The following is a 27,443-nucleotide window of genomic DNA, read 5'->3' as shown; positions in this document are numbered from 1 at the left end:
CTGATAATGCATTTTTATCGAGTGCTACTCTTCTAAGTGCGCTTTGCTCTGCAGTGTTGTTGCTTTTCCATAAGTAAAACAGCAATACATTTCAATATTTGTCTTAATGCTGAAGACCAGAGTCTGTGACTTTATTTATTGTTCTGAGATAAATTCTAATCACAAAAAAACTAAAAAGCATTAATTGCAGTTTGTTTATTGCCTATTTTGTGCAGTGAACTTAAACAGCTTGTATTAACCAGACATCCCTTTCTTCCCCCTTCTCTCTGTATTTTGTTGTGTGGTAATGTGATTAAACACAAATGACTCATATCCACAATGTGAAGTCATATCAGCTGAAATACTGGAATTAAAGATAGATTTTGATTCAGGGACACAGTACACACACAGAGAAAGGGCCCATACTAATTCTTTACCATGTTAGTTAACCTAGTAATTTATATTTGTGTACATTCCTGATCAAAGTTACAATTAAATATATGCAAGCTGCCACACAGTAAACCCATTGTGGTGCCACTGGGTGGTTCCCTGCACTTTGCCCTGTTGGTAATCCAGCCGTGCCAGTGTGCCACCCTGTCTTTTTCGAGCCATGCCCTTTTTAGCTCCACTGTGTCCAAAAGCAATAGTGTATGCAGTAATTGTAAATGTATGCAGAGTATATAAATGTCATCACATCCTGAAGGATTTACGTTTTAGTTTTCTAGACAAAATATAGTTTCAATTTCCAAATGGAAAACACACTCCTTAAAAATGACACTGGTTTTTGTCCTACTTTGCTCCCTTCAAGGTCAGAGGTCAAGGTCAGCTCCAGGCCTCTTTTCCAGAACCCCTTGTGGTAGGACAGCGTCATTAACCGTCAGGTCATTTTTACCACCCTCCTCCCAAGGTATGGGGCCTCCACTCTGATATTTGGACTATTAGTAATTAATGAAATTTGAGTTTTATAATTTACATATCTGTTTTTATAGAAGAATAAGTCTGTGTTTGTTGCCCTGTTCAAACAGATTAATGAAAAAAAAAGAGACCTGCTCTCTCAGATCCTTCTCTCCCCCTCTATTAAGCCTATAAAAGCAAACATTTTCAAACATACAAGAACTAAAAACACATTCACAAGTCCCATAGATAGCTACATAGTAGCAGCCCTCTAGTAAATAAGAGAAGGCTGCTACAGCAGCTTCAGACTCTCCTCTACCATCTCCAACAGTTGTTCAAACCCACAAAAACAACAATAGACAGGAAGAGTCCTTGAGAGACGGCAAACATTTTCCCTCAATTTAACACAACATCATCTTGGCGATTCAAGTGGACTGACAAGGAGGTGTTTTATTTTCATATTATTTGAAATTTGTTGACATTTTTCAATTGTTTGGGTGGATGACAACAAAATGTCAACATGAAGGATGAAAGCACACAAGAGATAAATGCATCTGCAAAGTACTGACAGTTGTAACACTTTAGGGTTGCTCTTTGATTCACCAACATTTAGTTTGACAGCTATAAAAGATGTAGAATATTGTTATTCCAAGCTTATTCATCATGTCAAAACACTAACATTTATGAAAAAGATCTGCATGTTTCTATAGCAAAGAGTTTGTGGGGGAAAAAATATAGCCTACTATACAGAAAATAACATTCCCATATCTATCCTCTAGGGGGAGCCACACCCCATTAAAAGATCCACCACTGATCATGTTTGACTCAAACAGATAAAAAGGAAAAAAAATACATCAAGTCAAGTGCATTTGCTGATTTCAGTGTCCATTTAATAGTGAAGAAAATTCACAGAGAACAAAACATGACATGTGCCTGGAGGTTATATTAAGACAAACAACACAGAGTAATCTAAGGTGAACACAGGCCTGGTATTATCCAAAGTTAATGAATGATAGAGTGCACTTTTCCCACATCCTCACAATGTAAACAGCAAGATCATATAAGAGCATTTATCTGCGTCCCAACTGTTTCTTAAAGGCCTTTAAGGACTTTGCCATCATTGGAGCAACTCCTGTGAGAACAACAAAAACAAAAAAAAACTTTAACCATGCATTTCAGTGAACATGAATTAGCTAGAAAGAAATGAAAATCAGGATTACACAAGTTAAGATTATATGTATAGCTCTCGTTTTGCTCTTTGAAGAAAATTATGGGTGAAAAAAAGAGGAATATAGAATAGAAACGTCTCAACACAACACTGCATCTACAACACTCTCTTGTGAGCTCACTTGTTTTTTTGCGGGCTTCTGGTGTGGCGCTCCCCCCTGAGCTGGAGCTGCTGGGCCGACTCGGCTCATTACAACTCGGCTTCACTCTGTTGTCCTGAACCTTGATGCTGGAGGTTTGTGAAATAAAAGCACAGCACAGATTTGGATCAACAAGTTATTATTTACAGCACAAAAACAACGCACATGTAATTGTAAAAAAGAATTTCCAACGTCACATGTTGCAACAGTTGACAACAAAAGGACCTGCAGCCGTCTCCAACCAGAATAAAACCAGTTTATCCAGCACATTGCTCCAATTCCTGCGTTTGGATAAGCTCACCCAAAAAGCATTTCACTAACTGTTATCACACGAGTCTCCGACAGGTTATGACCTTGCTAAGCTGCTGTTGTTGAGTGATCACTTTGTAGTCAAGGGCTTTTATGTGGAAGAGGAGCAGAGCAAGCACAAGGCTTACCAGGTGTCCACGATTTAGGGAAGATAAACAAATGCACAGCAGTGTCCCAGTATGGCTCTTATAATGTTGAGTTTGTTTATGAACTTTGTGATTAGAAAAAACTAAATATACTAAATGTGAACAAATTTATTTAAAAAAAATTATGGTTTCACTAGGCCCACCTGCACCTGGGCGGATGAGGCTGCTGAACAGCAGTTCCATGAATTTCCTGCTGAATTCGCACATCTCTCGGTGGCTTGGCAACAGTGTGAATAAATGCCATCTTCACCTGCCGACCTAAAAAGAAAAAAGAAAAGCATCACAGTGTACAGAATGTAAAAAGGACAAAACTGAATATACAATATACAGTGTCTATAGTTTCAGTAACAGACTGGTCTTATACACAGCACACACCTTTGGGTTTCTGAGAGTGTGCCGATACGATGCTTTTTGTCAAGCGTTGCAGCTTCCTCTCCCTCTCCTCTGACAGTCTGATGTACATCTCTTTCCATGACTCATACTCCTGAAGTCTGGAGTCTTTGAAGTCCCTCTGACAGTGTTTCCCCCATAAGTGATCCGTCACTCCAATGTATATCTGTGGACACAAACAGTTACAGGATAAATGAACACATTTACACTCAACAAATTACTTTCTAATTACAACTTTTACAGTAACTTTTCCAATTTCCACCCAAGCTCTAATGAACAGATTTACTGACCAAGAACGGTGATTTTAGAATAATCTTATTCACACTCAGTGGCCACTGTGAATAAATGTGCTCATTAACACTACATCCCAGCAGATAAAATGATGATTTGATATATGATTATCAGTTAAAGCAAAAATACCAAACATACTGTAGTTCCAGCTTATTCATTTTGAGAATTTCCTATTTTTTTCCATTTTAGTATGATTATGACATCAACTTCATTGGGTTTCCTGCCGTTGGTCCGACACAACAACACATATACAGATGTAGGCTACTACTGTCACAAGCATATTTCTCTGATATTTCAAACATTAAACAATTATTAATGAATAATCAGAAAATCAATCAACAATAATACCAATTGATATAGAGTAACTTAGGATAATGTTTTGTAGGTTGTCCTGAGCAGAGAGCTGCTTCCTCCATTGTATCATTTAAAAAGCAGCTAAAAACTCACTTGTTTACACTGGCATTTTATTAATTTTAGGCAATTGTAACTGTTTTATTGCTGGTTGATTTGTGTCTGTCAATGTGTACTTGAATTTTGACTGTTCTTGCGCTTTACTTTGAAAAACACCTTGTGACTGTTGTCTGGGAAAGGTGCTATATAAATGAATGAACTTTCTTCTTGTAGATTATTATTTGTTTTAAAGTGGTGTCAGGAAAATGACCCCAGATTACTCTTACGTCTTGCACAGCCCCCCCGGCCCTCAGAGGGTCAAACCCAGTGCTCAACAGGTGTGCCTAATAAAAGTGGCCACAAAGTGCACTAAATTTATTCATATGTCACATTCTTACTGGATTGAGTTCTTCAATGCGTAGCAGCTGTTCTGGCGTACACCTCTCCAACACCGGCTCGAGGATTTCAAACGGGACTCCCCCAGTTTCATAAAGCACTGAGGAGAGAGTCCTAAACCTAAACATAAATCCAACAAAGACAAGACATGACAGCAAAACAGCTTCCCACCCCGGGCTTTACTCACGGTTAATATTGTTCTGGAGTATGCGGATACACTGTTGGTACAAGCTCATCATGGTTGGGAGGAAGACGGTCTTGGCACCAGAGTACACCTGCATCTTCTTGTTAAGTCTCTGACCGGTGAAGACGGAAGACTCCTCGGAGGCGTCGCAGGAATCAGGCTCCCTCTCAACTGGAAGGAAGAAGAAAAAGTGTCAAGAACACAATAACCGATGTGAAAATACATCTGCTTTAACGTACAGTATTACCTTTCCTTTCAATGTAGTCGACACTGGAGGCCCTGTCCCATTCGGGTAGGACAGCAGGCAAAGGAACGTTCATCAGGTCCATCACAGACGCCTCAAACCTCTAAAACATGACAGATTATTGATCAACGTTTATCAGTCATACCCTGCACAAGATAAACCGATAAGGTTATCGTTACCTGCTTTGGAGGGCTAGCATTTATAGACATCACAGGAGACATGATGAGTTTCATGTCAGGATCTTTTGCTGCTTCCTCTTTTGCTCGAGTCTTGATTTTTTTAGGAGGTTTCTTCAGCCCACATTGTTCCTTTCTCTTCCGAACATTCACATCATAGTTCAAGTACGATTCAAAAGACTTGGAGGGCTCCTCTTGGTCACTGTCTCTGTCCCTACCTCTGTGTTTTATTTTGGCCTTTTTGCTTTTGTGTTTTGAATGCCCCTTACTTTCAGACTCTTGTTTGTGCCGATCAGGACTAACATGTGTCTCTTTGCTTGAGTTGTGCCTTTTTCTCTTTTTAGCCTTTGAGCTCTTTGATTTCTCTGGGGATCTGTCATCTCTGACATCGTCTAAGGAGTATTTGTCAATGAACTCAAGTGAAACAGATTCTTCGTCGTCCTTTGATGGCTTTGATTTCTTATTTGACTCTTGCTCTGGCCCAAATCCTCCACTATCAGAATTGCTTCTTGGTTTTTCCCTGGTGTCTCTCCTGGATCTCTGTTCAGCGTCCTCTGAGTTCTTGTTTCCAGGTAAAATATCACAGTCTCCCAATCTTCTGTCAGTCTGATCATTTTTCTTCTTCTTCTTTGAAGCACATAAATCATCTATTTTATCCTCCTCAATTTGCTTTTCCAGGACGTCATTCTGAAAGCTATTTTCTTGGCGACTTTTTTCTCTATTTTCATTCCTTTTTTCTTTCTGTTGTTCACATCGTTTTTTCTCTGAAGCAGTTTTCTCTTCCCCCGTTTTAAAGAGGGCCTCATCTGAAGAATCCTGACTCTTGCTGGGAGATTTCAAGCAGTTATTGTTTAAATCCTCTGGTGTCAAACGTCCATTCTTTGGACAATTTTGGTCGTCTAGTTGGTCTTTAACAGACATCGACATCTCTGACACATCCCCATCTCCTGTATGGCTGTATGAGGGGAAGATTTAAGATGGAATTTAAAATGCCAAACACATAAAAATTGAATGACTGTGTTGTACATTATACAAACTTAAATACACTTCACCTTGATGTGTCCTTAGGGACCAGTTTTTTCCAACCTCTAACTAGCGACTTGGCAAATTCCCCAGCCTGTTCATGTCTGCGCAAGGAGTTAACTGCTTTGCCAATTCCAGTTTCCTTCATGTAGACATGGCAGTCAGTCAATTCAATTTTAATGTTTGCAAAAGGCTCTGAAGATATATCAACACAAAATCCAACATTGCCAAACGTGACTCACGGCAAGAATATCTAGTGTGATATCCAGATCCTTTAGTTTCTGCAAGATCTTAAGAACCTGGAAAGAGAGCAATACACACATGAATCCCTCTGGTGAGGTTTTAAATTCTATTAAAATAGTGTTGGGTGACCGTCTGGTGTGCTTGGAGGTGGGTTTCACACACACAATTAGGACAAACAGTTGCTAAATTGAAGAAAACCTGCCATGCCAAATATGGAAGTCCTGGTTTAGGACCTCAACAGTTGCTGATTGTGCATTCAGAGCAGGAGCTATGTATGGGAACCTCACACACACACACCCACTTGGGCTGCTCCTTTTACTGGCTTACTATAAATGGATAGCCTAATACTACTGCTGGTATAAAGTCTCACTATATGGCTGAAATGGCCGTTTCGCATTCGAAAATTTGACCGTAATCTTAACCTAATCTGAATATTTAAGTGTTGTCCAGTTTATATTTAGGCAGCAGTAACGCTGAGTTAAACAGGCCTGCAGAGCGTCACAACCGTCATGGATGATGGACGGCAGCCATCAGCTGAACAACTGGAAGAGCTGCCAAATTTAGCAGCAAAAAGCGCCTCCCATAGCCCGACACCCCCACGGTGAAGTGCGGCTGAGGCAGCGCACATGTCAGTGACCGAAACAGCAGCCACCAGCTTCTGTCTGTCCACACCACACATGATACAACACGAGCACAAGCGCGGGGGAGAGAAATCACAGCATGCAGAGAGGAAACTGTCAATTAGGCCTAATCATGACTCTCTCTGTTACTTTTTTTTTAGAGCGTCCAATGAGAGCAAGGTGTCAGATATACCAGGAGTAGTTTTTGTCTCTATGCAAACTGCAACAAAAACAATGAATGAAAGATGAGTCAGAAGAGTATCCCGGCCTGTATCATCCAAAGTCTTATTATAAACTGCATGTCGTGCGTGTTGTGGGCCGTCTACCGTGGCTGACTCTGCTGTGTCCGTGAGCTGAAGTTTGAACCGTGTGACTTTCTTCACCACATCAGAGCTGCTGGCCATCACGGTGATTCACGTGCAACCGTCTACACACACCGGGCAGCGCGCGCCCATTGATGACATTATTATAATGGGCGGAACCGATGACAGATGATGTGGTAGTGGGTGTTGTATAGAATTCCTCCAACCTTTCATATCAAACATATGACAAATATTTCTGAACATAGTGTTGCACAAATGGAAATAATTTAATTATTTGAAATAAATTACCTTTCTATAATGCCTACTAGTTTTGGGGTAGTATACCTGAAGGTCCCTCTTTGTATATGAAGGAGATGTTTTTCATCTTAACATGATTTTTAAAAAACTTTATTGATCATTTTCTCATGATGTGAAATGCTTTAAGACCCCTCCCTTTAGGAGATTAGGCCTAAATGTATTAGCCGTAGAATGATATTTTGTGGAAATGGATGTGTTTCAGGACTACAACTACAGCTTTCAGCCTTCATCAGCCAACACACTGGAGAATCCAATAATGTAATATGAGCAGGAGCTGGATGGTTGAAACTCTCTTACACTTCTCCAAACTACAAATTCCTCTTTTTGTGTTGCATATCACCTGCACAAAAAGCTGCAGGATGATATTACAAAATGTTTTGGTGATGCAGTGGTGCATTAAAGATTCAGTTGGTTTCCATTTAGACTGTCCAGCAAATGAGATCCAACAGTGAACCAAGGTCATTTTAATTTTAGTTGAGGGGTTTTACCAGGTGAGGTGTGGTACTAAGAGTTGTTGAAATATCATGGAGTCTTTCTACCTGGACACTAAACCAAGATGCCAATTCGTACCATCAGCTTTAACATTTCTTTTTCTGAGCAGTGGGTCGGCCACATGAAACTCTTGATATGACGTTGAGCTCCTGCGGTATGTTGACATCTAGTGATTGGAAGCTATTGTGGGACACAGTATGTCGGGGGTGTATGGTGCCAGCCCTCTCCCACATGCATTGCACAATACTTGATTGGCACTCACACTCTTAGAGGAGGAGTTAAGTGCATGTCTCTTTGAGCAGGGGTGACTGTTGGTCTCTCTCTCCTGCTCCAGTAACTGGAGGTGCAAGTTCCTTCTTCACTAGCCTCAACTTCATTTCTCAGGTAAGTGGAGTTTTCCAATGCTGTGACTGTTTGCAGTTTTTAACAGTGAAATGACAGTGGGGTGCAATTAACTCTTCAGTTGTTGTCACTCATTTTAGAACTGAAAAGCAGGTCTTATTCCACTAAATTTGGCTCAAAATGGTGAATACATCTTCTCAAGGTTGTGGCCTTTTAGTAAAAAAAAAAAAAAAGTTTTTACACATAGCCATGGTGATAGTAAGCCTCAGGTTTATTGGGGCTTTGGTAAATAACATGAGGAATGCCTTTTCATGATTTTTTTTCTCTTTTTCTTTTTTTCTTTTTGTTTTTGCCTTGAGGCCGGTGCCAATTATAGACTTATCCAGGACAAGCTTGAAGGAATTCAATACAGAAAGAGTACAAATAATTAGTATTTGCCCTAATCTGAATTTAAATAGTCAGAGGACACGAGGCCTGCTGTTCATACCTCAAAGTCTATAAAAGGAACGTCATGGGAGAGCCATGCAGTGTTGCTATTCCTGGACATGCTGCTGATAAATTGTGACAGATGCAGAGAGGGGCATGTTGTTGCACTCACTCACTCCAGTATTACCTGGTAGCACACATGTTTTTGTAGGTGTCAGTCTGGATGTGCCAAAATAAATTGAACAAACTCCAAAGTATCTTCTTCTCCCTTGATCCAACAAGGTTGTTTAGTTTGATACAGAGAATACAACACACTGTCCTAAAAATAGCGCACAACACAAGTCAGGACATGAAATGATCTACAATATGTTCAAATGTATAGGCGCTATAGAGCTGCCAAAACAACAACAAATATTTATAAGAAGTCATTCATACCGAATGCAATTACAATATTAAATTCATGAACGCATTCTATTGAATTACATGTTATTCATTTAATGTTATCATGTGATTTTATGTGGTGAAGCCAAAGACAAATTTCCACATTGTGGACAATAAAGGAAAGATTTATAGACTGATCAGTTTTAGGTATGATGCTTGTCCTCAACGCATCTTTATTTTCAATCACATGGCTGATAATCTGATGAGCACACCAGGTAAAATATTGCTGAATTCTTTGCGAGAGTAATTCATATCTATCAAAATTATTTATCTGTGGCTCACGACTTTGTCTGGCTGACTGATCCGCAATCCACTTTGATTTCCGTGTATCATTCTCAAGCTGTAACATGCTTCCCTGACAATATCTTGACACATTGTATTTATATTTCCAGAAGATCTGGGCTGTCTTCTGCTGCAACAGCCATGGCACCCAAAAAGAGCAAGACGACCAAAAAGAATAAAGGAGACATAAATGAAATGACCATAATGGTTGAGGACAGCCCCATCAACAAGATCAATGGGTTAAACACCCTGCTAGAAGGAGGTAACGGCTTCAACTGCATTTCAACTGAAGTCACTGATTCCGTGTACGCACCAAACCTGCTGGAGGGAATGAGCACCATGAGGCACGAGAACTTCCTCTGCGATCTAACAGTCGCCACCAAGTCCAAGTCATTCGACGTCCACAAGGTTGTCATGGCCTCCTGCAGCGAGTACATCAGAAACATCTTGAAGAAGGATTCTACCCTCCAAAAGATCGACCTGAACGACCTGTCACCTGTCGGCCTCGCGACTGCAATCACATACGCATACTCTGGAAAGCTGACCCTGTCGCTGTACAGCATCGGCAGCACCATCGCTGCGGCCATGCTGCTGCAGATCACCAGCTTAGTGAAGATGTGCAGTGATTTCCTCATGCAGGAGCTCAGCGTGGAGAACTGCATGTACGTGGGCAACATTGCTGACGCCTACGACCTCAAGGAAACCAAGGAGGCGGCTCAGAAGTTCATGCGGGAGAACTTCATCGAGTTTTCTGAGATGGAGCAGTTCCTGAAGCTCACCTATGAGCAGATATGTGACTTCCTCTCTGATGATTCTCTGCAGCTCCCCTCCGAGGTCACAGCCTTCCAGATCGCCATGAAGTGGTTGGACTTTGACGAGAAGAGGCTGAAGTACGCAGCAGATCTCCTAACTCACATCCGTTTTGGCACAATCTCTGCTCAAGACCTGGTGAACCATGTCCAGAGTGCGCCTAGGATGATGCAAGACCCTGAGTGCCACCGTCTCCTTGTTGACGCCATGAATTACCATCTGCTGCCATACCAACAGAACATCCTCCAGTCACGCAGAACAAAGGTGCGCGGTGGCCTCAGGGTGATACTCACAGTTGGTGGACGCCCTGCCTTGACAGAGAAATCTCTCAGCAAGGATGTCCTCTACAGAGATGCAGATAACGTGTGGAATAAGTTGACAGAAATGCCAGCAAAGAGCTTCAATCAGTGCGTGGCAGTCTTGGATGGTTTCCTATATGTGGCAGGTGGTGAGGACCAGAATGATGCAAGGAACCAGGCTAAACATGCTGTTAGCAACTTCTGCAGGTAAGAGCTTATTCATCTGAAGGCAGTATTTGTCATAATATTTTGTGTAGATTTAAGAAATAACTTTAAATCCTTTCTGTCTTTAGATACGATCCACGCTTCAACGCTTGGATCCACTTGAGCAACATGATCCAGAAGCGCACCCACTTCAGCCTCAACACCTTCAATGGGCTCTTGTTCGCCATCGGAGGCCGAAACTCTGATGGCGTTCAGGCCTCTGTGGAGTGCTATGTGCCTTCCTCCAACCAGTGGCAGATGAAAGCTCCGATGGAGGTGCCCCGCTGCTGTCACGGCAGCTCCGTCGTCGATGGCAAGATCCTCGTATCCGGAGGTTACATCAACAACGCCTACTCCAGGGCCGTGTGCTCATACGACCCCTCTACTGACACCTGGTACGATAAGAACAGCCTCAGCACACCTCGAGGCTGGCACTGCGCCGCCACCGTGGGAGACCGGGCCTACGTCATCGGTGGCAGTCAGTTGGGAGGTCGTGGGGAGAGGGTGGATGTCCTCGCTGTTGAAAGTTACAACCCTCACAATGGGCAGTGGAGCTACTGCACACCTCTTCACACTGGAGTCAGCACAGCCGGTATTTCCATTTCGAACAACAAGGTCTATCTCCTTGGAGGCTGGAACGAGGGCGAGAAGAAGTACAAGAAATGCATTCAGGTTTACAACCCTGACCTCAATGAATGGACTGAGGATGACGAATTGCCGGAAGCCACAGTTGGCATCTCATGCTGTGTCGTCACCATACCCACGCGGAAAACAAGAGAGTCCAGAGCAAGTTCAGTTTCATCTGCACCAGTCAGTATATAAGAGTTTCAGTGATACTAATGGTGTAGTTTACATGTCTAAAGGTCTCCAGCTTGGCTGTTGCATAAAGTTACAGTCACTTTTTGGGGGCAAAGATGATCAGTTACATTGTCATCAAATCTCATCTGATTGGTAAAAAAATTAGCAAAATGCAAAAATTACAAATTTGGAAACACATTCTCGTAAAATTAGTAACATAAAAAGAAAGAAAAAATTGATTAATTTGAAGGAATTTGAAGTCAGTGCTGGCAAGAGAAGTCATAAACAAAATTTTATTTTCAGCATTAATACATTTGCATAGTGCCTAGCAATATGTTTCAATTTTATCATTTTTAGACAGAATTTTCCTTTTGGGGCCAAATCAGTTGGAGATTTCATTAACCCTTCTCTATAGCAAATATAATGTTATAGAGAAGGTATAAAAATATAAAATCAGTGTGAAAATGAATCTGTAACATAACATATGTCTTTTTTACCCAGTTCCATGGAAATAAACAATACTGGATTTTGTGACAGTCCAGTTTATGGTGACTACTGCTACTGTGATTCTCAGATACTTGAACAGAATAATGAGTGTCAGAAAGCTGGAGCCAGAATAAGTGTTGGCATCATCTACCAGGAGTAGGTGCTTGTGATTAGTGTGTAAACGTACCACACACTAAGACTGCAGTCTCTCTACATGTGTCCAATGTATAGCATTCAGTGGTCTTGTGTCGTATGTTGTTGTGTCATCACCATCAGTGCAAAGGAAACAGATTCTGTTGGGAAGATGTTGGGAATGATGAGGGTTGAATGGGCCTAGATGTGACAGTAGGAAACTATTTTGTAAAAAAGAAAAAGAAAAATATGACTTGGGAATGACGTTGTCAGCCTGAGCTTTCCTGGAAGTCAGCACACATGAATTCCCTGACTGCTCATGTCTTTTCACCTTTTTTTTTCAGTTTGTTTTTAAATTAATTAAAGAGATGAAGTGTATGATACTCTGAGCTGTGGTCATTTATTATTTGTTTCCATGCTAAACGTGTGAATATGTTTTGAATAATTTTTCTGAATCTTGCAAAGAGATATATTTATGTAAAGCACATAAGATAAAATAGACCACCATGAATCGACAAACTTCCACATAGGATTTATTCATTTTTGATCTTATCAACTTCACTTCAAGTGCCTTTTTTGGGTATTCCTTATATAGTTTTGGGAAACAATTGAAAAGGCCAAGGTAATGCTAATATTGTGGATGACTTAATGGGATTGAAAACAGCAATGTAGGTATTTAGGGGAGACCGGGGAAGGTCGTAACAAAGGGATGGTTGTAACAGCATCACTTTCACCAATAAGGGATGACATTAGAGTTATGTGATCAATATCATGTGTACCCACTCACTCCCTGACATTGCATGTGAATTTGCATGGCTGTGTGAATAAGTGTGTTGGTTTTACAGCCAAAAAACTTTTTTTTTAGGTCAGAAATGAATAATGAAATGAATGAATATCGATACCATTGAAGTTTGAATTAGGTCACTTGTATAAGATGAAAGAGCAGGTTCTTAGGTAAAATATGAGTCATTTCATTGATGTTTATTAAACACCATGCTGGTACAGCTAGTCAAACACTGACTGACAGGGGTGGGAATGGCTGTAACACCTTTTGCCTTTGTTGTTTTATTAAGTGTCATCAAGTGTCAACCATCTTTCCTGGAATTTTACATGGAATATGAGCTTCTTCTGACCTCCTGCTGAAGGTTTCCATTCATACATGTACACCATTCACTGGTATTATCAGAAGATGTTCTTTAAGACAGCTTTCTAATGTTAGGATCCACACCGTTCTTCATTTAACCATCAGTAATGAGTTCTTTTTGTTCATACTGAACCACAGAAAGATGCTTTACATGCACAGTAAACTTACATAGATGCATGTTTTTTTGGTTTGGTCTCAGTTTTTAGTTTTAAATCTAACTACATTTTACCTCAGGTTACCAACAGTGGCACTCCTTGCATTTGACATCAATTAGTGAATTCTGTGATATAGTTTGAAAAGTTTAAGGCATTGCTATTTGTAGTGGACAAATGAGAGGACTCTGTGTCGAAATTTGAGAGCCCTACCACGAACACTCTGCAAGTTATGGGAGCTGAGACAAAAAGTGTTACAATCATCCCCGGTCTCCCCTACTTTCACCAGATTTGCTCAGCATTGACTGCAGTGTTTGTAGCAAAGGAACATAGTAGTCTAAAACCACATTTCAGCTCCCAGTGGAAGGATCCAGCCAGGTCATTTGACCCGTAAACACAGAGAGCAGATAAACAGAACCTCGGGTACAGTAGCCAAATGAATATAGGGATATCACATTATGCAACATTACATCATTTTTGGTGTGCTGTTGCCTCTGATATGCAAATCCATCGACCCCAAACCGAGAGGCACCTCTACATAAAGAAACAGAACGACGCATTTTCTTCATTCTTTATTGAGGCAAAGAGGTATGGCTGTCCAGGTCATAAAGTTTCATTGTGAGCTTCAGTGGAAGTTTCATTAATATGTTAAAACCTGCATAATGAATAATATCCTGCAAGAGGTAAAACAGGTTAGACCATGTTAACTGTTGATCTTGGACGCTAAGAAACACATTAGCCACCACAGTGTTTGTGTTCTGCTTCGTCACTGTTACACAGTACAGTCAATGTGAAAGATAAGCAATACAAACATACTCTGTTTGTGATATCTAATAAATTATGATATCTAATAAATTGTCATAAAGACACAGATGCCATTTAAACCTCAATTCCTGTGAATTCCTTCAATGTTAAAGGATTTTGTTTAGCTACTGATTGTAAGCAATGGATTCCTTCCTGAACATTTTTTTGCAAGGTTTCAACCGAATTGAGGATGTAACACAATATATGTGTATACATATATGTATACACACATATATATATATATATATATATATATATATATATATATATATATGTATACACATATATTGTGTTACATCCTATATCATGTGTGTGTCCTCTGTCGTCTCATTGATCAAGCGGATGAAGCTCAAGTGAGAAAATGGGATTTTAACATTTTAGTCAAAATGTGGTGTCACGCTGAGGTTGTTCGTTTATGTTGCCACCATTGCCAAATTTTATTAAACCACACCCAGATTGCCCTGAAAATGCACACAAGAAGGCTATAATCTGAATTTGCCAGGTCTTGGGGTTAAGGGTTATGACAGTGCTTTGACTTTTGCTCTGCTGCAATCTCTTAGTTTATGGTTTCAGTGACTCAGTGATTTCATTCCTCAACAACCACCTCATTGCCTCATTGCTGTGTCTCCGCCGGCAATACATTTGTGTCAGATTTGTTGTGACAATGAGTCACAACATCTCTCCTCTCTCAATAAGCAATATTCCCATGGAACACTACAAACACACCAGGACAGCTTGTGTTTGTATGTGTGGAGGAGGATATAGTGAATTTCACAAATTCAGGCAGATTACAGCCAGTACATGAATCTAGTGTAATAGTAGGCCTATAATGAAAACCAGAAAAACAAGAAAATCTCAACATTGGATCTAAAACCACATAATCGTTTGACCTATAACTTCCTTTTCTATTCATGTGGGTGTAAAGATTGGTTAGATACACCCTCTGAAAAGAAAAGTGCTCTGTCATTATTACGATCATATTTTATTTTCTTTAGATGATTTGCATGCATGTACAAAGTGGCACATTCCAAATTGTAAACATGACTTTCATTTTTCATGCTGCGGTTTAGGCGAGGCTAGTAAATAACTTGAGATGTTAGGCACACAAAAAAGCAAATGACTACTTTGTGCTACCACCAGTTGTGCTACAACTTCCTTAGTCTGGTTGACTGCTGTTTTATCGTATTAAGTTGTCACTGATATAATTTAGCTTTCTGAGAGTAGCCTACAGGAGAGTAGGTCCAATATTTGCAAATGGGGCTATTAGCTTTCTGAGTGTACAAGGGGAGTAAATCCAATATTTACAAATATCTAGGCTATTATATCAGATGGAGAATTTACAATGCTTAATAGCTTACTTTCCTTTTACACGCTTTTACACTTTCCACCTTTTACATACAAATTAATGTGTGTACAAAAGACAACTGCTCAATTAATTCACTGGTTAAAAAAAGAAAAGAAAAGGAAGAAAGAGAAAGAGTGAAAATATATGTAATTTTTAAATGGTATTTTATCATCACTCCTTGCCTAAGTAAAGAGCCCCCAGCTGCAGTGAAACCGCCGGCCCTGAACGCAGCACCGCCGGCCCTCTGATTGACAGCTCGAGGGGAGGGGCCACGCGGCGAAAGACTGCTGAGTCATGGTGACGTCATCGCGCTGTCCTGCGGCTCCGCCTGACGCCGTCACGTGCGCGCAGCCAGGAGGGCGTTCATATGTTGAACTCAGCCCAGCGCCGTGCAGCAGATTGGTTTGGCAACAACGACCTACCTTACAGGTCCACCACCACCACCACCACCACCACCTCGCTCGCTGTCACTTCACCCGCACCGTAACAGCCTCACTCCGCCGTCGGTAACGTAGGCAAAGGGCCCCGGCCGGCACGCTTTCCGTTAACTCGCCTGGGTCTTGTTTGTTTGCTTGCTTCACTTTTTTTTGTGCTGCGTTTTCAGCCCCACACGGGTGTTGCGATACCGTGCTAACCGGTCATTAGCCAAGTGATGAGCAGGGGCCTGCTGCTTCTGGATGCCCAGCTGAGGTTACCGACCGGGCACGCCGCTTAACAGCCGCCTAGAGCGTCTCTCCTCGGCCTGACGACTCTGTGACCGCCGCCGGAGCCCGGGTCCAGACCTGCCGCCGCTTGTTAGCACCGAGACTTCATGATAGCGTGCGAGGTGGACACAGCAGCTAGCTAACGCTCGGCGTGCAGGTTCAGTGTTGAGTGCAGCCAGCAACCGACTCCTCCAGCCTCCGAGTTTGGTTTTGTTTTGTTTTTTTACACCTCACAAGCCTGTCTTGTGCGATGGGTTTACTGTCACAGGGCTCTCCACTGAACTGGGAAGAAACCAAGAAGTATGCTGACCACATTAGAAAGCACGGCATCATCCAGTTTCTCAACATCTACAACAAGGTGAAGGACCGTCAGAGGGATGTGCTGAAATGGGGCGATGAGGTAACAAACTGTTCTTTCTTTACCACCCTCTCTCTTTAAAACTAACCAGCATGTGGAAATGTGCTGCTGCTGTTTCTGTGTCTGCTGCTGCTGGTGGTAATAATATGTGTGATCTGTCAAGTCATGTTGGCTGTGCATGATGCAATAGTGGTCTTTTATTGATTCACTCAAATTAATTCATTGTTTTTGTCCACACTGCAGTAAAAAAAAAAAAAACATAACCTAAACAAACCATGTATCTTCCAGTGCTATATTGCTGCCATTGGCATGTGCTCATTATATAATAGTCCATACTGCCTCTGATAGAGAAGACAACAAAAGTCAAACCTGTGGTCACTGGTTAAACCTGTGGAGATTCTTGAATGACACTATAATTATAATCAGAGAGACAAGTGAATGAGTTGCGTCCAGACTCCAGAGCCAGATGTGTGTGTTTTTTGAGAATTATCAAACGTATATATATTCACGATTATCCACTAGCTTTTGATGAATGTTCCTATTTGGCTTTAATTGGTTACTGTCTGCTAAAAACTACACATTCAGGAGGAACCTCCCTGTAAAGCTGTAACCTAAGATATGTGAGCTTGGCAGATCCCTGCGAAGACTTCTCTTTTCATGTTATATCAGACCCTGGCAGCAGTTTGCATTTCCAGGTTTTGCCCGCCACCAGTCCGTAAAAGTTTGGTGTGCTACAGCTTGAACAAAGTGTTTTGATTTCGTACAATGTGGAATGCTGTTGTTATAGATTAATCCCCCTTTCAGACAGGGGATTACAGGGGAGCAGAGTCAAAGTCAAGGAAACATGACTGATGAATTGGAATCGATGTGATGGCCTCCCAGTCTGATCTTGAAACACATCGGCTTTGTCCTGCAGTCTAGCGCCAAAAGAAAACCCTGGTTTAGAAGTTAGACCCACACATTGAATTTGAATGAAGCATTGTGGTTTTTTGACGGTGTGTCCTGTTTTGGTTTTTCTTATTTGCTTGTAGGTTGAGTACATGTTGGTGGAACTGGACGACAAAGATGAGAAGGTCCGACTCGTCCTGAATGGTGGAGATGTTTTGGAAACTCTCCAAGACCAGGGTGAAAAGATAAACCCCAAGTGAGTCTGTTCTCCACCGCACATGTCTGAATAGTCAGCTAAATGTACAAGGTTTTAAAGGAAGCCTGTTACAATTCACATTTCACATTTTTTTAAGTCATAGATTTGCCTGAGCCACTCAGCAGACAGAAATAGCAGCACTTAATTTCATATCTGAATGTCAACAGTGGCAACAGTGTCCTGAGACTATCATGGTTGATTTGGATCATGGTGAATTCCCTTTTAAATTACATTTAAGCTCAACATAGAGGCAAGGCAGCTAAATCAACATGTAGCTGTGATACAACACAACCACACAGGTATTTTATTCTGATAAGGCCGATTTTGCTGATAACGTCTCAGTGCTCAGAACCTGTTTGACCAATGTCGGATCGGCACAAAGACGTACTGTAAACATGACAGCACTCTCACTGAACATCATAAGATTGGTTTTGTCGTTTGTCCAGACATGCCACAACTGCCCAGACAAGGCTCACTGTTGCCAAACGTACACACAACATTGGCACTTTATTATTTATTTTTTTCCCACACACCCGTTTGTTGTGGGCGGCCCTGCCCTACAACACCAAGCCAAATTACTATGACATAGTTTCATCAAACCATAAAGTGAACAGACCTGTAATCGGTTAGAAAGTCTTTAAGAGGCTGAATCAGCGCCAAAAGGTCCTTCATAGATGAATTGATAACAAAATGGAAGATATTTTCTATTGTCTGATGTGGTAGTTTAAAAAGCAATGAATCAGTATGTATTAAATATGCTCTTCTCCATAAACATATGAAGACCTTCTATTCATCACTTGGTCGAAACGGCTAAAGCTCCTTCACATTCGTTCTCTTCACCGAGACAGACCCCTCGGGCGCCGTCAGGTCATGAGATAAGGATCAGTAAACAGTTGTTGTCGCTGTTTGCATGCTTTCACAGAGCTGACTCAGCCCCGAGCGCCACCTCTCCACATCATTACACTGCCACTGACCTCTGCGATGGCCGGTAGCACAGACATGATGAGCAGTGTGTTTTCCACAGATATATTAGGAATTCACATATGTAGGAATTCAGTTTAAATGGTTGGATCTTTGTCCACAGGGGCTTTTTCCTCGTTCTGATGGTCAGTCGTTAAGTGTAGTTACACAGACTGGTTTGGGTGGAGGAGTGATTCTCTCCCATCTCTGCAGAGGATCTTTGAGGGCGGGCTTTGGTACCATCTCTGCCCAAGTTTGTTTAAATACTGGAATGAGCTCTGCAAAAACCTATTCTATGCAGTGATTGTTCCCACTCAGGGCTCCAGACTAACTTTTTTTTACTCGAAGCACAGTGGCCCCTGACTTAAAATTCATGGAGCGCAAGCAGAAAAATTTAGGGGCGTACACTGTAAATTGTCTTCAAAGCAAATATTAACATTTCCTCACACACATTTGCCTGCCACCTGTAATGACAGATACCAGATATTCCAAAGAACCAAAAAAAAAACCCCAGCAAATTTACTGGTTGCACATGCACAAGTAGATGAACATTTTAGAAGCTCATGTTACAAAGGCTGTGCGCGCTGGACCTGTTACAAAGTTATGAAAATTTCCAATATGTGGAGGCGATGTAAAGCCGTTTTGCCTGAAGGTATGAGTGAGCGATAAGGATCGGTGCTCCTCCTGAGCATGTCGTTTGCATGTCAACCCTGTGGTAACATTTCTCTCAAAAAAGAGGAATTCTCTGCAGGCAGTGTAGATGTGTTTGTACAAGCTCCTGAGTGTTATGCTTGCTCGCTGCCCATGACGTCGGTCTAAATCTGTGGAGCCAAATTCACCCAGGGGAAATACCAATGGCAGTGGGAATAGTAGAGCCGATGCATTCCTCATTACTGCCCCTCTGTCGCACACACCACAGAGCACGCTCTGAAGCACAAATACGTCGAGTTGGTTTGTCCCGCCAAGATTACGGCTGCCATACAATAAAGGGGGAGTTTATTTAATCTGAAGTGTTATCCTTAAACTGAAAACGAGGCTTTTATCTTAACGGCCTTGTTTCCTGCTGACCTTTTTAAAAAGCAAAACATTTCCATAACACCTTTTTTTTTTTTAAGTTAATTAATGAATTAATTTTCCCACAGTCACCCCACGCTCTGGAGACCAGAGTACGGCAGCTACATGATCGAAGGAACTCCAGGGCAGCCGTACGGCGGGACCATGTCAGAGTTCAACACCGTGGAGGGCAACATGGGGAAGAGACGACGAGAGGCCTCGTCCGTGCTCAACCAGAATGAAACTCTCTGCACCATCACCTCGTTTCCAAGGTACTTAAGTTGCCAACAAGGAAGCGGTTGAACCAGAGCAACACAAAACAAACCAGGTTCATAGTTTGATATAGAGGCTTTGCAGGAAACTAAACAAAACAAAGTATTTAGGAGAATAGAAGAATACTTGTCAGCCATCTGTGTGTATCCCATTCCTGTTCTCTATGACATGTGTTGATTGTATAAAGAGAAAAATATATATAATTAAGTTTAATTGCAGCCCTGTAATAGTTATATTTGTGTGTGTGTGTGTTTGTGTGTTGCTCCTTTGTTTAGGTTAGGTTGCCCAGGTTTCACCCGACCAGAGCACCGGCCGACTCCTGTAGAGAAGGGAGTGTCCAAGTCCCTGTTTTTTCCAGATGAAGCCATCAACAGACACCCAAGATTCAGGTGAGTTCAGGACAACATGCAGGTGCAGCTGCCTCAAAGATACTGTTTATAAATTGAGTGTTTACTATTATATTACAGAAATTACTGTAAGTAAACATCTAGTCAGGGAACCTATAATACAACCACATATTACTTTTAGTGACAGTTTTTACTGTTGCTGTCTGAAGAATTTGAACATACTGTGAATGAATGTTGGTTTAATTGTTTATACTTATTGTTTTCCTTTTTTGATCATATCTGTGTTTGTGTGTGTGTGTGCATGAATTTGCCTTTTCAGCACCCTTACCAGAAACATACGTCACAGAAGAGGAGAGAAAGTTGCAATTAACGTGCCGAGTAAGTTTCAGTGAAATCAAATGTATAAACTGTACTGTGAACTATATATTGTAATTTGTTTCTATTGATTTACTGTTTTTTGTTTTTTACAAAAAATAACTTTTCAATACTTTTTCAAATCAAAATTCTCAGTCAAATGTTGTAGACTCCAGTGTTTGCAGTGGTAGAAGCAGTTTAAGCAGGTTTTGATCTATTGCATCTGTCTTTTTTTTGACTGGTATGAATAAGACTATACTCCTTTTCCTGTTTCAGTCTTCAAAGACAAGTGCACTCCATCTCCATTTGTGGAGGAGTTTCCCGAGGACGATGGTGAAGCAGCGAGGGCGGCTCTGCCTGATCACATCTACATGGACGCCATGGGCTTTGGCATGGGCAACTGCTGTCTGCAGGTACTCATATGAGATCTCTGGGGCTTTTGTTTTTGTTTGAAGATGAGGTGATGTAACTGGGACTGTGTAGTTGTGTGCGACTCTTTCTTTACGATCCCAATAAGTGATTTATAAATGTACTTCAGCCTCTTTTTCTATTGTGTTGTCACAGGTGACATTCCAAGCTTGCAGCATCGATGAGGCAAGATACCTCTACGACCAGCTAGCGACTTTCTGCCCCATTGTGGTGAGTAGATGGAGAAGCATGTGATTCATAGCCTATAATATCTTTATGTACCTGACCTCCTTCTCAGCAGGTTTGCTGCTATTTAGAACTTGATAATAAGGAAAGACTGAGGCAGAAATTATCTTTTTTCTTTTCCATTTAATTTCAACTTGCGCTGAATCATCTTTTTTGGCTCTTTCAAGATGGCGCTGAGTGCAGCTTCACCCTTCTACAGAGGCTATGTGTCAGATAATGATTGTCGCTGGGGGGTTATTTCTGCCTCAGTGGATGACAGGACCCCGGAGGAGCGGGGGCTCGAGGTGAGTAGGCGGACCACAGTGTGGATCTGGCTTTAACCATGTCTGTTTTTTTTAGGATGTCCTTTGTTTCGTTTTACTACTGTTGATGTTACTCATGTCTGTCAGTCAAAGCCACTGAATGTGACCTCTGTAGTGAGATATGAATTAACATTTCCTTTCAATAACATAGGACTAGATGTTTGTGCATGTGATAATGCTGTTACTGTATCTTGTCATTTTGTCCCATTTAGGAAATACTGATGTTTCCTTCTTGTGTTCTTCTGTTTTTACTTGGATCCCCTTATAACATTTCTCAAGCACAAATATTTTTTGCAATGATGACGAAGTTGGTGCTTTTTCCTTTTTCTTGAGGTTTGTATTTTGAGTTTAACGTGTGAAAAATTACTCTTTTCCTTGCAGCCTTTGAAAAACAACAAATACAGGATCTTCAAGTCAAGATATGACTCCATTGACAGCTACCTGTCCAGCTGTGGCGAGAAGTACAACGACATTGATTTGACGATAGACAAGGAGATCTACGAGCAGCTGCTCAGCGGAGGTACCGTCATGTAGGAAAATGGAGAGACTGATGTATCAGAAAAATAAATGTCTATTATCCACGTGGTCATCAATAGGAATATGTGGAAGAAATGAAAGACGATGACACTCAAAATCCGTGACGTTTGTTCATTAAGGAGCTTTTTGTTGACAGGAATTGACAAGATGCTGGCCCAACACATAGCTCACCTCTTCATCCGAGATCCGCTCTCTGTCTTCGAGGAGAAAATACACCTGGACGACGAAAACGAGTCCGATCACTTCGAGGTGACATTTCCAGGATTCCTGAAGCAACTTCTTAGAAGAAAGCAAAGCATGCTGGATTGACCTCAGCATATCTGACTATGTACTGACACGCCACACATGATGTCTTGCAGAACCTCCAGTCGACCAACTGGCAGACGATGAGGTTTAAACCTCCACCTCCAAACTCTGACATCGGCTGGAGAGTCGAGTTCCGCCCCATGGAGGTAACTGATGACTCCACGGTCGCCATTTAAGGTTACAGTCATAACCTTAAAAAAATATTTTAAAAAAACACCTGACAGCGAGTTTTATTTTTATTCATGCTTCTGACTTTCAGGTGCAGCTAACTGACTTTGAAAACGCTGCTTACGTGGTGTTTGTCGTCCTGCTCACCAGAGTCATCCTGTCCTACAAACTGGACTTCCTGATCCCTTTGTCAAAGGTGAAAACAGCCACACACACATTTGATTATATGAAGAGAAACTGAACTGATGGAAGTTGAACATTGGATCTTGAGTTATTGCACACAGCACTCTGATACAGAAAACACTTGTTCCATTAGGTTGATGAGAACATGAAGGTGGCACAGAAGAGAAATGCGGTACAGGAGGGCATGTTTTACTTCCGAAAGGACATCTTCAAAGGTGGGTGAAACAAAAACGTGCAACTTCAGGTTAATGCTTGAAGTGACTTGTCAGATAAGAGTTGGCTGACCTTTGTTTTGTCCACCGATAGGCTGTAACCCGGTCCTTGATGGTACCACATCTGCTCAGAACGGTTTGGAGACTGATGGTGCTAATGAGGAGTACACACTGATGAGCATCGACACTATCATCAATGGAAAGGTGATTATTACACTCGTAGTTGATGGCTTTTGACTTTTGAGCCGTGGCTCAGTGGAAGTCCATGTCAGTGATCTGGGCGATGCAACACTTTGGTCCAGACTGAATTATCACATGAACAACTGGATGGACTGCAGTGAAAAATATTGTGGACTTCTTACATTAGTGATATTTCCCCACTTGATGGAAAGAATTACAGAAATGGCAACACAATATTAGCTAAATAACTGCAAAGTCCCCATTGCATTTAAGTCTAATCTGCATTGTGCTCAAACGTTTACATACCCTACATTTCAGAAAATATAATTGATAATGCAAGACAACTTTTTTTATTCAGAGTTAGTGGCTGGGCGAAGCCATTTATTATCACACAACTGTGCTTGAGCTTTATAAATCCTAATGATAAGTGCAACCACCAAAATGGCCCTGATCAAAAGTTTACATTCCCTCAAAGTTTTACCCTGATAATATACACACAGATTTACACAGACAGGTTTAAATGGCTCCTCAGGGGAACTGACCACGCCTGTAACTTGATGCTTGTAATTAGTGTCTGTGTATAAAAAGGCAAAGAGATTCTGGACTCTTGACAAACACCTGCACATTTCATCCATTGCTGCATTGACTTTGCTGGATTCTGAGCCGTGGGGAAAGCAAAAGATCTGTCAAAAGTCCTGAGGGAGAAGGCTGTTCAACTTTATATAAAAAGATATCCAAAGATTTGAGAAAGCCAATCAGCCGTGTTCAAGTTCTCATAAAAGTGGAAATTGAGGGGTTCTGTTGATACCAAGCCACGGTCCGGTACCATCAAAAATTTGTTGGTCAGACTCTCTGATGATCTTTTTTTTTTTCTTTTAATGATTATGTTATTTTGGGATGTCTCATGGTTTAATTTGAATCGGCTCTTTGCGCAGCTCCACTACTTCCTGAACTTAATGCTGCCCCTTCATTTCCTGTCTGGCATTATTGGACAACCTGATTAATCCAGGTGTGTCTGACCATTGTGACTACTCAGACACACCTGGATTAATCAGTTTGTCCAATAATGTAAGACAGGAAACAAAGGAGCAGCATTAAGTTCAGTTCAGGAAGTAGTGGAGCTGTGCAAAGAGCCCATTCCGTTAAAAATAAGAGCATCTGTTTTAAATGATCATTCATGTTTTCCTTAAAGAATGGTACACAGTTACAAAATCTTCCAGGGTATGTAAACTTATGAGCACAACTGTATCTGGTATGTGCTACAGCAGAAGTTTCTCAGAGGAGCTATTTCAGTTATGCGCCTCAAGTCTATGCAGGCTTTTCATGTCAAGAGTAATGGGAGGTGATCCTATTGTTCTGATTCTGTCTTTGGAGTATGTATGTAGTTCAAGTAGAGACTTGGTGCTGCTAACACAGCTGTAAACTCTTTAGATTGTTTAAAGCCATGTGAAAAAATAAAATTGTGTTCTTTTTTTATTACCAGGAAGGAGTATTTCAAGGCCTTATCCCGATCCTTAACTGTTATCTGGAAAACATGGAAGTTGATGTGGACACCAGATGCACCATTTTGAATTATCTGAAGCTCATCAAGAAACGTGCCTCAGGTAAATATGCAGGAAAGGACAAAACAATGAGCGTGTTTTCTCTTCGTGCACCTTGAAGTCTGAGCGTAACTCTTAACTTTGTCGATGTCAAACAGGAGAACTGATGACCATGGCCAAGTGGATGAGGGAGTTTGTCGCGGAGCACCCGCAGTACAAGCAGGACAGCGTCATAACTGACAAGATCAACTACGACCTCTTCCGAAAGTGCGACAGGATTGCGAGAGGTGAAGAGCAATGCCCCGAGCTCATTGGAAACCCAGTAAACAAATTCAAATAAGAAAAGCTGTGGAAAAGGCATTGTAACTATTAAAAAAAACAAAAAACATGCGCATGTGAAGAGAGACCAAATGTGTGGCTCAGAACGAACGCGGTCCAAGTGTGAGAGAATGCAAAAGAAGCATGTGTGTGTTGTAAGAAAACACACGTGCATCAAATATATGTATATATACTGTTTCAGATTTTTATGATTACAAAATTATTTTAATAGGGTTAAGACATGCAAAAGGTTGTGTAATAGAAATCAGATGTGTATTTATTTTTCTCTGGAAATTAAGCCTATCTGTGTGAGAATGTAAATGTAGCAAAGAGTTGTACAGTAGTCTGCTTTTAATCTTGTGTTCTGTAAATACTGTACTTCCGTTCTTTACAGAATTAACATCATGGGGATTTTATTTTCTGGATATGAGCTTTCCTCGCGTTGGGTAGAGATTTTTTTTTTCACACTTTAAGAAAAACTTGTTTGCTTTGCTCTGCTGACATTGTAGTGGGACCTTTTGAAGGTATGTTGCATCTAAGTGGAAATGGTGAACCATTGTTTGCAATGTGATGCTGCTTCAAAATAAATCTGTACAAGAGTAGGCGGGTCCGGTTTTCTTACAGCGTTTTTGGAAAGCTGTTTATTTAATGGAACCAAAAGCAATTAATTTAACTCTCTCAAATATGTTTTCTGAGCCAGCACAAAAGCATGAAGCCTGATCTTGATTAGCCCTCATAAAAAATAACGTTGAAATCCTTCCAACCAGCCACATTCGCAGCATTTTGATTGACATGTCTGCGGTCAGCACATTTACACCATTTAATGTAGGAAAAGCCAGAGCAGACAGAAAGTCGAGGCAAAGCACTGAGACTATTTTCAACTGTTTTAAATAAACCACATTATGATGTTAGATAAAGTCCAAATGTGAAAATAACATGTTGAGATATTTAGATGCTTTGTGAGGCTGCTGCTGCTGTTGCTGTTAATATCCTCGCCATCTTAGAGTGTTGGCATGCTAACATTTGCTCATTTGCACTGGATACAGATAATTAATAACTGATGCTAAAACATTTGTCCTTCATATAAAAGTTATCTATACAAAAATATCTCTCTTTTTTTATCCTTAGCCAAAGATTTAGAGAAGACATCATTTTTGTCCTGTAGTTGAAGTCAAACGTCTCAGGAAAATCTTGAGAGACTATTAAAGTCTCCAGAATTTCATGGCAATTCGTCTAAAGGCCGTTGAGATATTTAGGCGTGGGCTAAAGTGGACAGACTGAGTCACCGACGGACTAACTGCTTTTCCTGGAGCCATGCCTCATGCATTGCAGAAAACAATGGCTCAAAGAACACCCACTGTTGCTCTCGGAAAGGAAAAGTCAAAGACGATACCACATACCTTCTTTCATCAGTAGGGTGTGGTTAACAAAAGAAAATTCCCTGGCCCTAGCTCTTGGAGAGAGAGAGAAAATGGGGTAAATATAGGTTAATTTGTCAGAAAAGCTCATTACATTCATTTTCACCTCAACCTGTTATAGCCTTAATAATATCTCCAACACCCAACAGCCAATACCTGTCCATTTCCATCCACAAGATGGTGGTATTGAACCACAGCTTTACATAATACTGAGCTGCAAAGGCAAACAGAGCATTGCCTCACTTTGACCTCCTGGGGTAAATAATGATTATGGCTGATACAGGCCTGGAGAGAGACCAGAGAGGTTTATACAGAAAAAAGCACCCATGAAAACTAGTTTATTTAATGCCATGGACACTAAAATAAAATGCATATACGGTCTTCAACACAAAGTGATCAATGAAAAATCAACATCCAGATAGATAGAAATGTAATTAGAACACAAAAATGAACAAATTACTGATCACTGTTCACATCTGAGCTCCTCAGATATTAGATCCTATGTCAAATGAAAAACCCCACTTATTAGAGGTCAGTGAATTTCAGTACAGCCCTCCATCCCCTCTGATCCCTGGAGATACGCAATAGAGAGAACAGGTGTTACTAATAACATTAACAGTGGCTCTGCTCTATTCAAGTGTCCCACTAAGCCACAACAGTGTGACAGTGAGCCAGAAAACATGATAGTAGGACGGAAACTGAAGCAGCTAAATAGAATTCAGCCATCATTTACTTTATTGTCACAAATTCCTCTATAGAGAGGTCTATACAGTATAAAGGTCTATCAGTTACTGTCAGGTACCATTAAGCCAGGTCCAGGTTGTCACACCGTAAACACCTATAGATCCTTCAGATCAGAAATAAGTCAGAGTGATGTCTCTCAGGCAGTTAGTAGGTCTACTACGGAGAGAAATGTGTTGGATGAGAACTCCTCTGGAAACCCAGTGCACCTTAAATGTTTGATCACTAGGCCCTGCAGTGGGGAGCCTACCGGGCCGTACC

The 27,443-nt window shown here is 41.1% G+C and overlaps 3 protein-coding genes across 5 annotated transcripts; 2 read left to right on the top strand and 1 right to left on the bottom strand.

Annotated features, from left to right (window-relative positions):
- Positions 1-1,823: 1,823 nt before the first annotated feature.
- eloal (elongin A, like) lies at positions 1,824-7,125 on the bottom strand. Its single transcript, XM_085800247.1, has 11 exons — positions 6,979-7,125; positions 6,032-6,088; positions 5,819-5,931; positions 4,770-5,721; positions 4,594-4,693; positions 4,350-4,517; positions 4,165-4,262; positions 3,071-3,251; positions 2,839-2,953; positions 2,223-2,329; positions 1,824-2,005 (listed from the first exon to the last, which is right to left on the bottom strand). The coding sequence occupies exons 1-11, from the start codon at positions 7,054-7,056 to the stop codon at positions 1,944-1,946; spliced, it is 2,031 nt and encodes a 676-aa protein (XP_085656373.1). The 5' UTR covers positions 7,057-7,125; the 3' UTR covers positions 1,824-1,943.
- A 955-nt stretch (positions 7,126-8,080) lies between these two features.
- Positions 8,081-12,362, top strand: klhl31 (kelch-like family member 31). 2 transcript variants are annotated; one of them, XM_085800246.1, is made up of 3 exons: positions 8,081-8,148; positions 9,369-10,571; positions 10,658-12,362. In XM_085800246.1, the coding sequence occupies exons 2-3, from the start codon at positions 9,397-9,399 to the stop codon at positions 11,388-11,390; spliced, it is 1,908 nt and encodes a 635-aa protein (XP_085656372.1). In that variant the 5' UTR covers positions 8,081-8,148; positions 9,369-9,396; the 3' UTR covers positions 11,391-12,362. The 2 variants fall into 2 exon arrangements, with proteins under 2 accessions (XP_085656372.1, XP_085656371.1); XM_085800245.1 differs by having other exon boundaries at positions 9,366-10,571.
- A 3,460-nt stretch (positions 12,363-15,822) lies between these two features.
- gclc (glutamate-cysteine ligase, catalytic subunit) lies at positions 15,823-25,625 on the top strand. Of its 2 annotated transcripts, none has more exons than XM_085800242.1 (16): positions 15,823-16,533; positions 17,523-17,635; positions 19,738-19,920; positions 20,197-20,310; positions 20,588-20,646; positions 20,899-21,035; positions 21,187-21,261; positions 21,444-21,560; positions 21,960-22,098; positions 22,252-22,364; positions 22,475-22,567; positions 22,681-22,785; positions 22,906-22,987; positions 23,079-23,188; positions 24,648-24,768; positions 24,864-25,625. In XM_085800242.1, the coding sequence occupies exons 1-16, from the start codon at positions 16,384-16,386 to the stop codon at positions 25,043-25,045; spliced, it is 1,893 nt and encodes a 630-aa protein (XP_085656368.1). In that variant the 5' UTR covers positions 15,823-16,383; the 3' UTR covers positions 25,046-25,625. The 2 variants fall into 2 exon arrangements, with proteins under 2 accessions (XP_085656368.1, XP_085656370.1); XM_085800244.1 differs by having other exon boundaries at positions 17,296-17,635.
- The last annotated feature ends 1,818 nt before the right edge of the window (positions 25,626-27,443 follow it).

This window comes from Trachurus japonicus, chromosome 15, assembly GCF_045865225.1.
Source record: "Trachurus japonicus isolate A0001 chromosome 15, Traja_1.0".
Lineage (NCBI taxonomy): Eukaryota > Metazoa > Chordata > Actinopteri > Carangiformes > Carangidae > Trachurus > Trachurus japonicus.
Note: the sequence above shows the minus strand (reverse complement) of the source record. Positions and strands in the feature narration are given on the sequence as shown.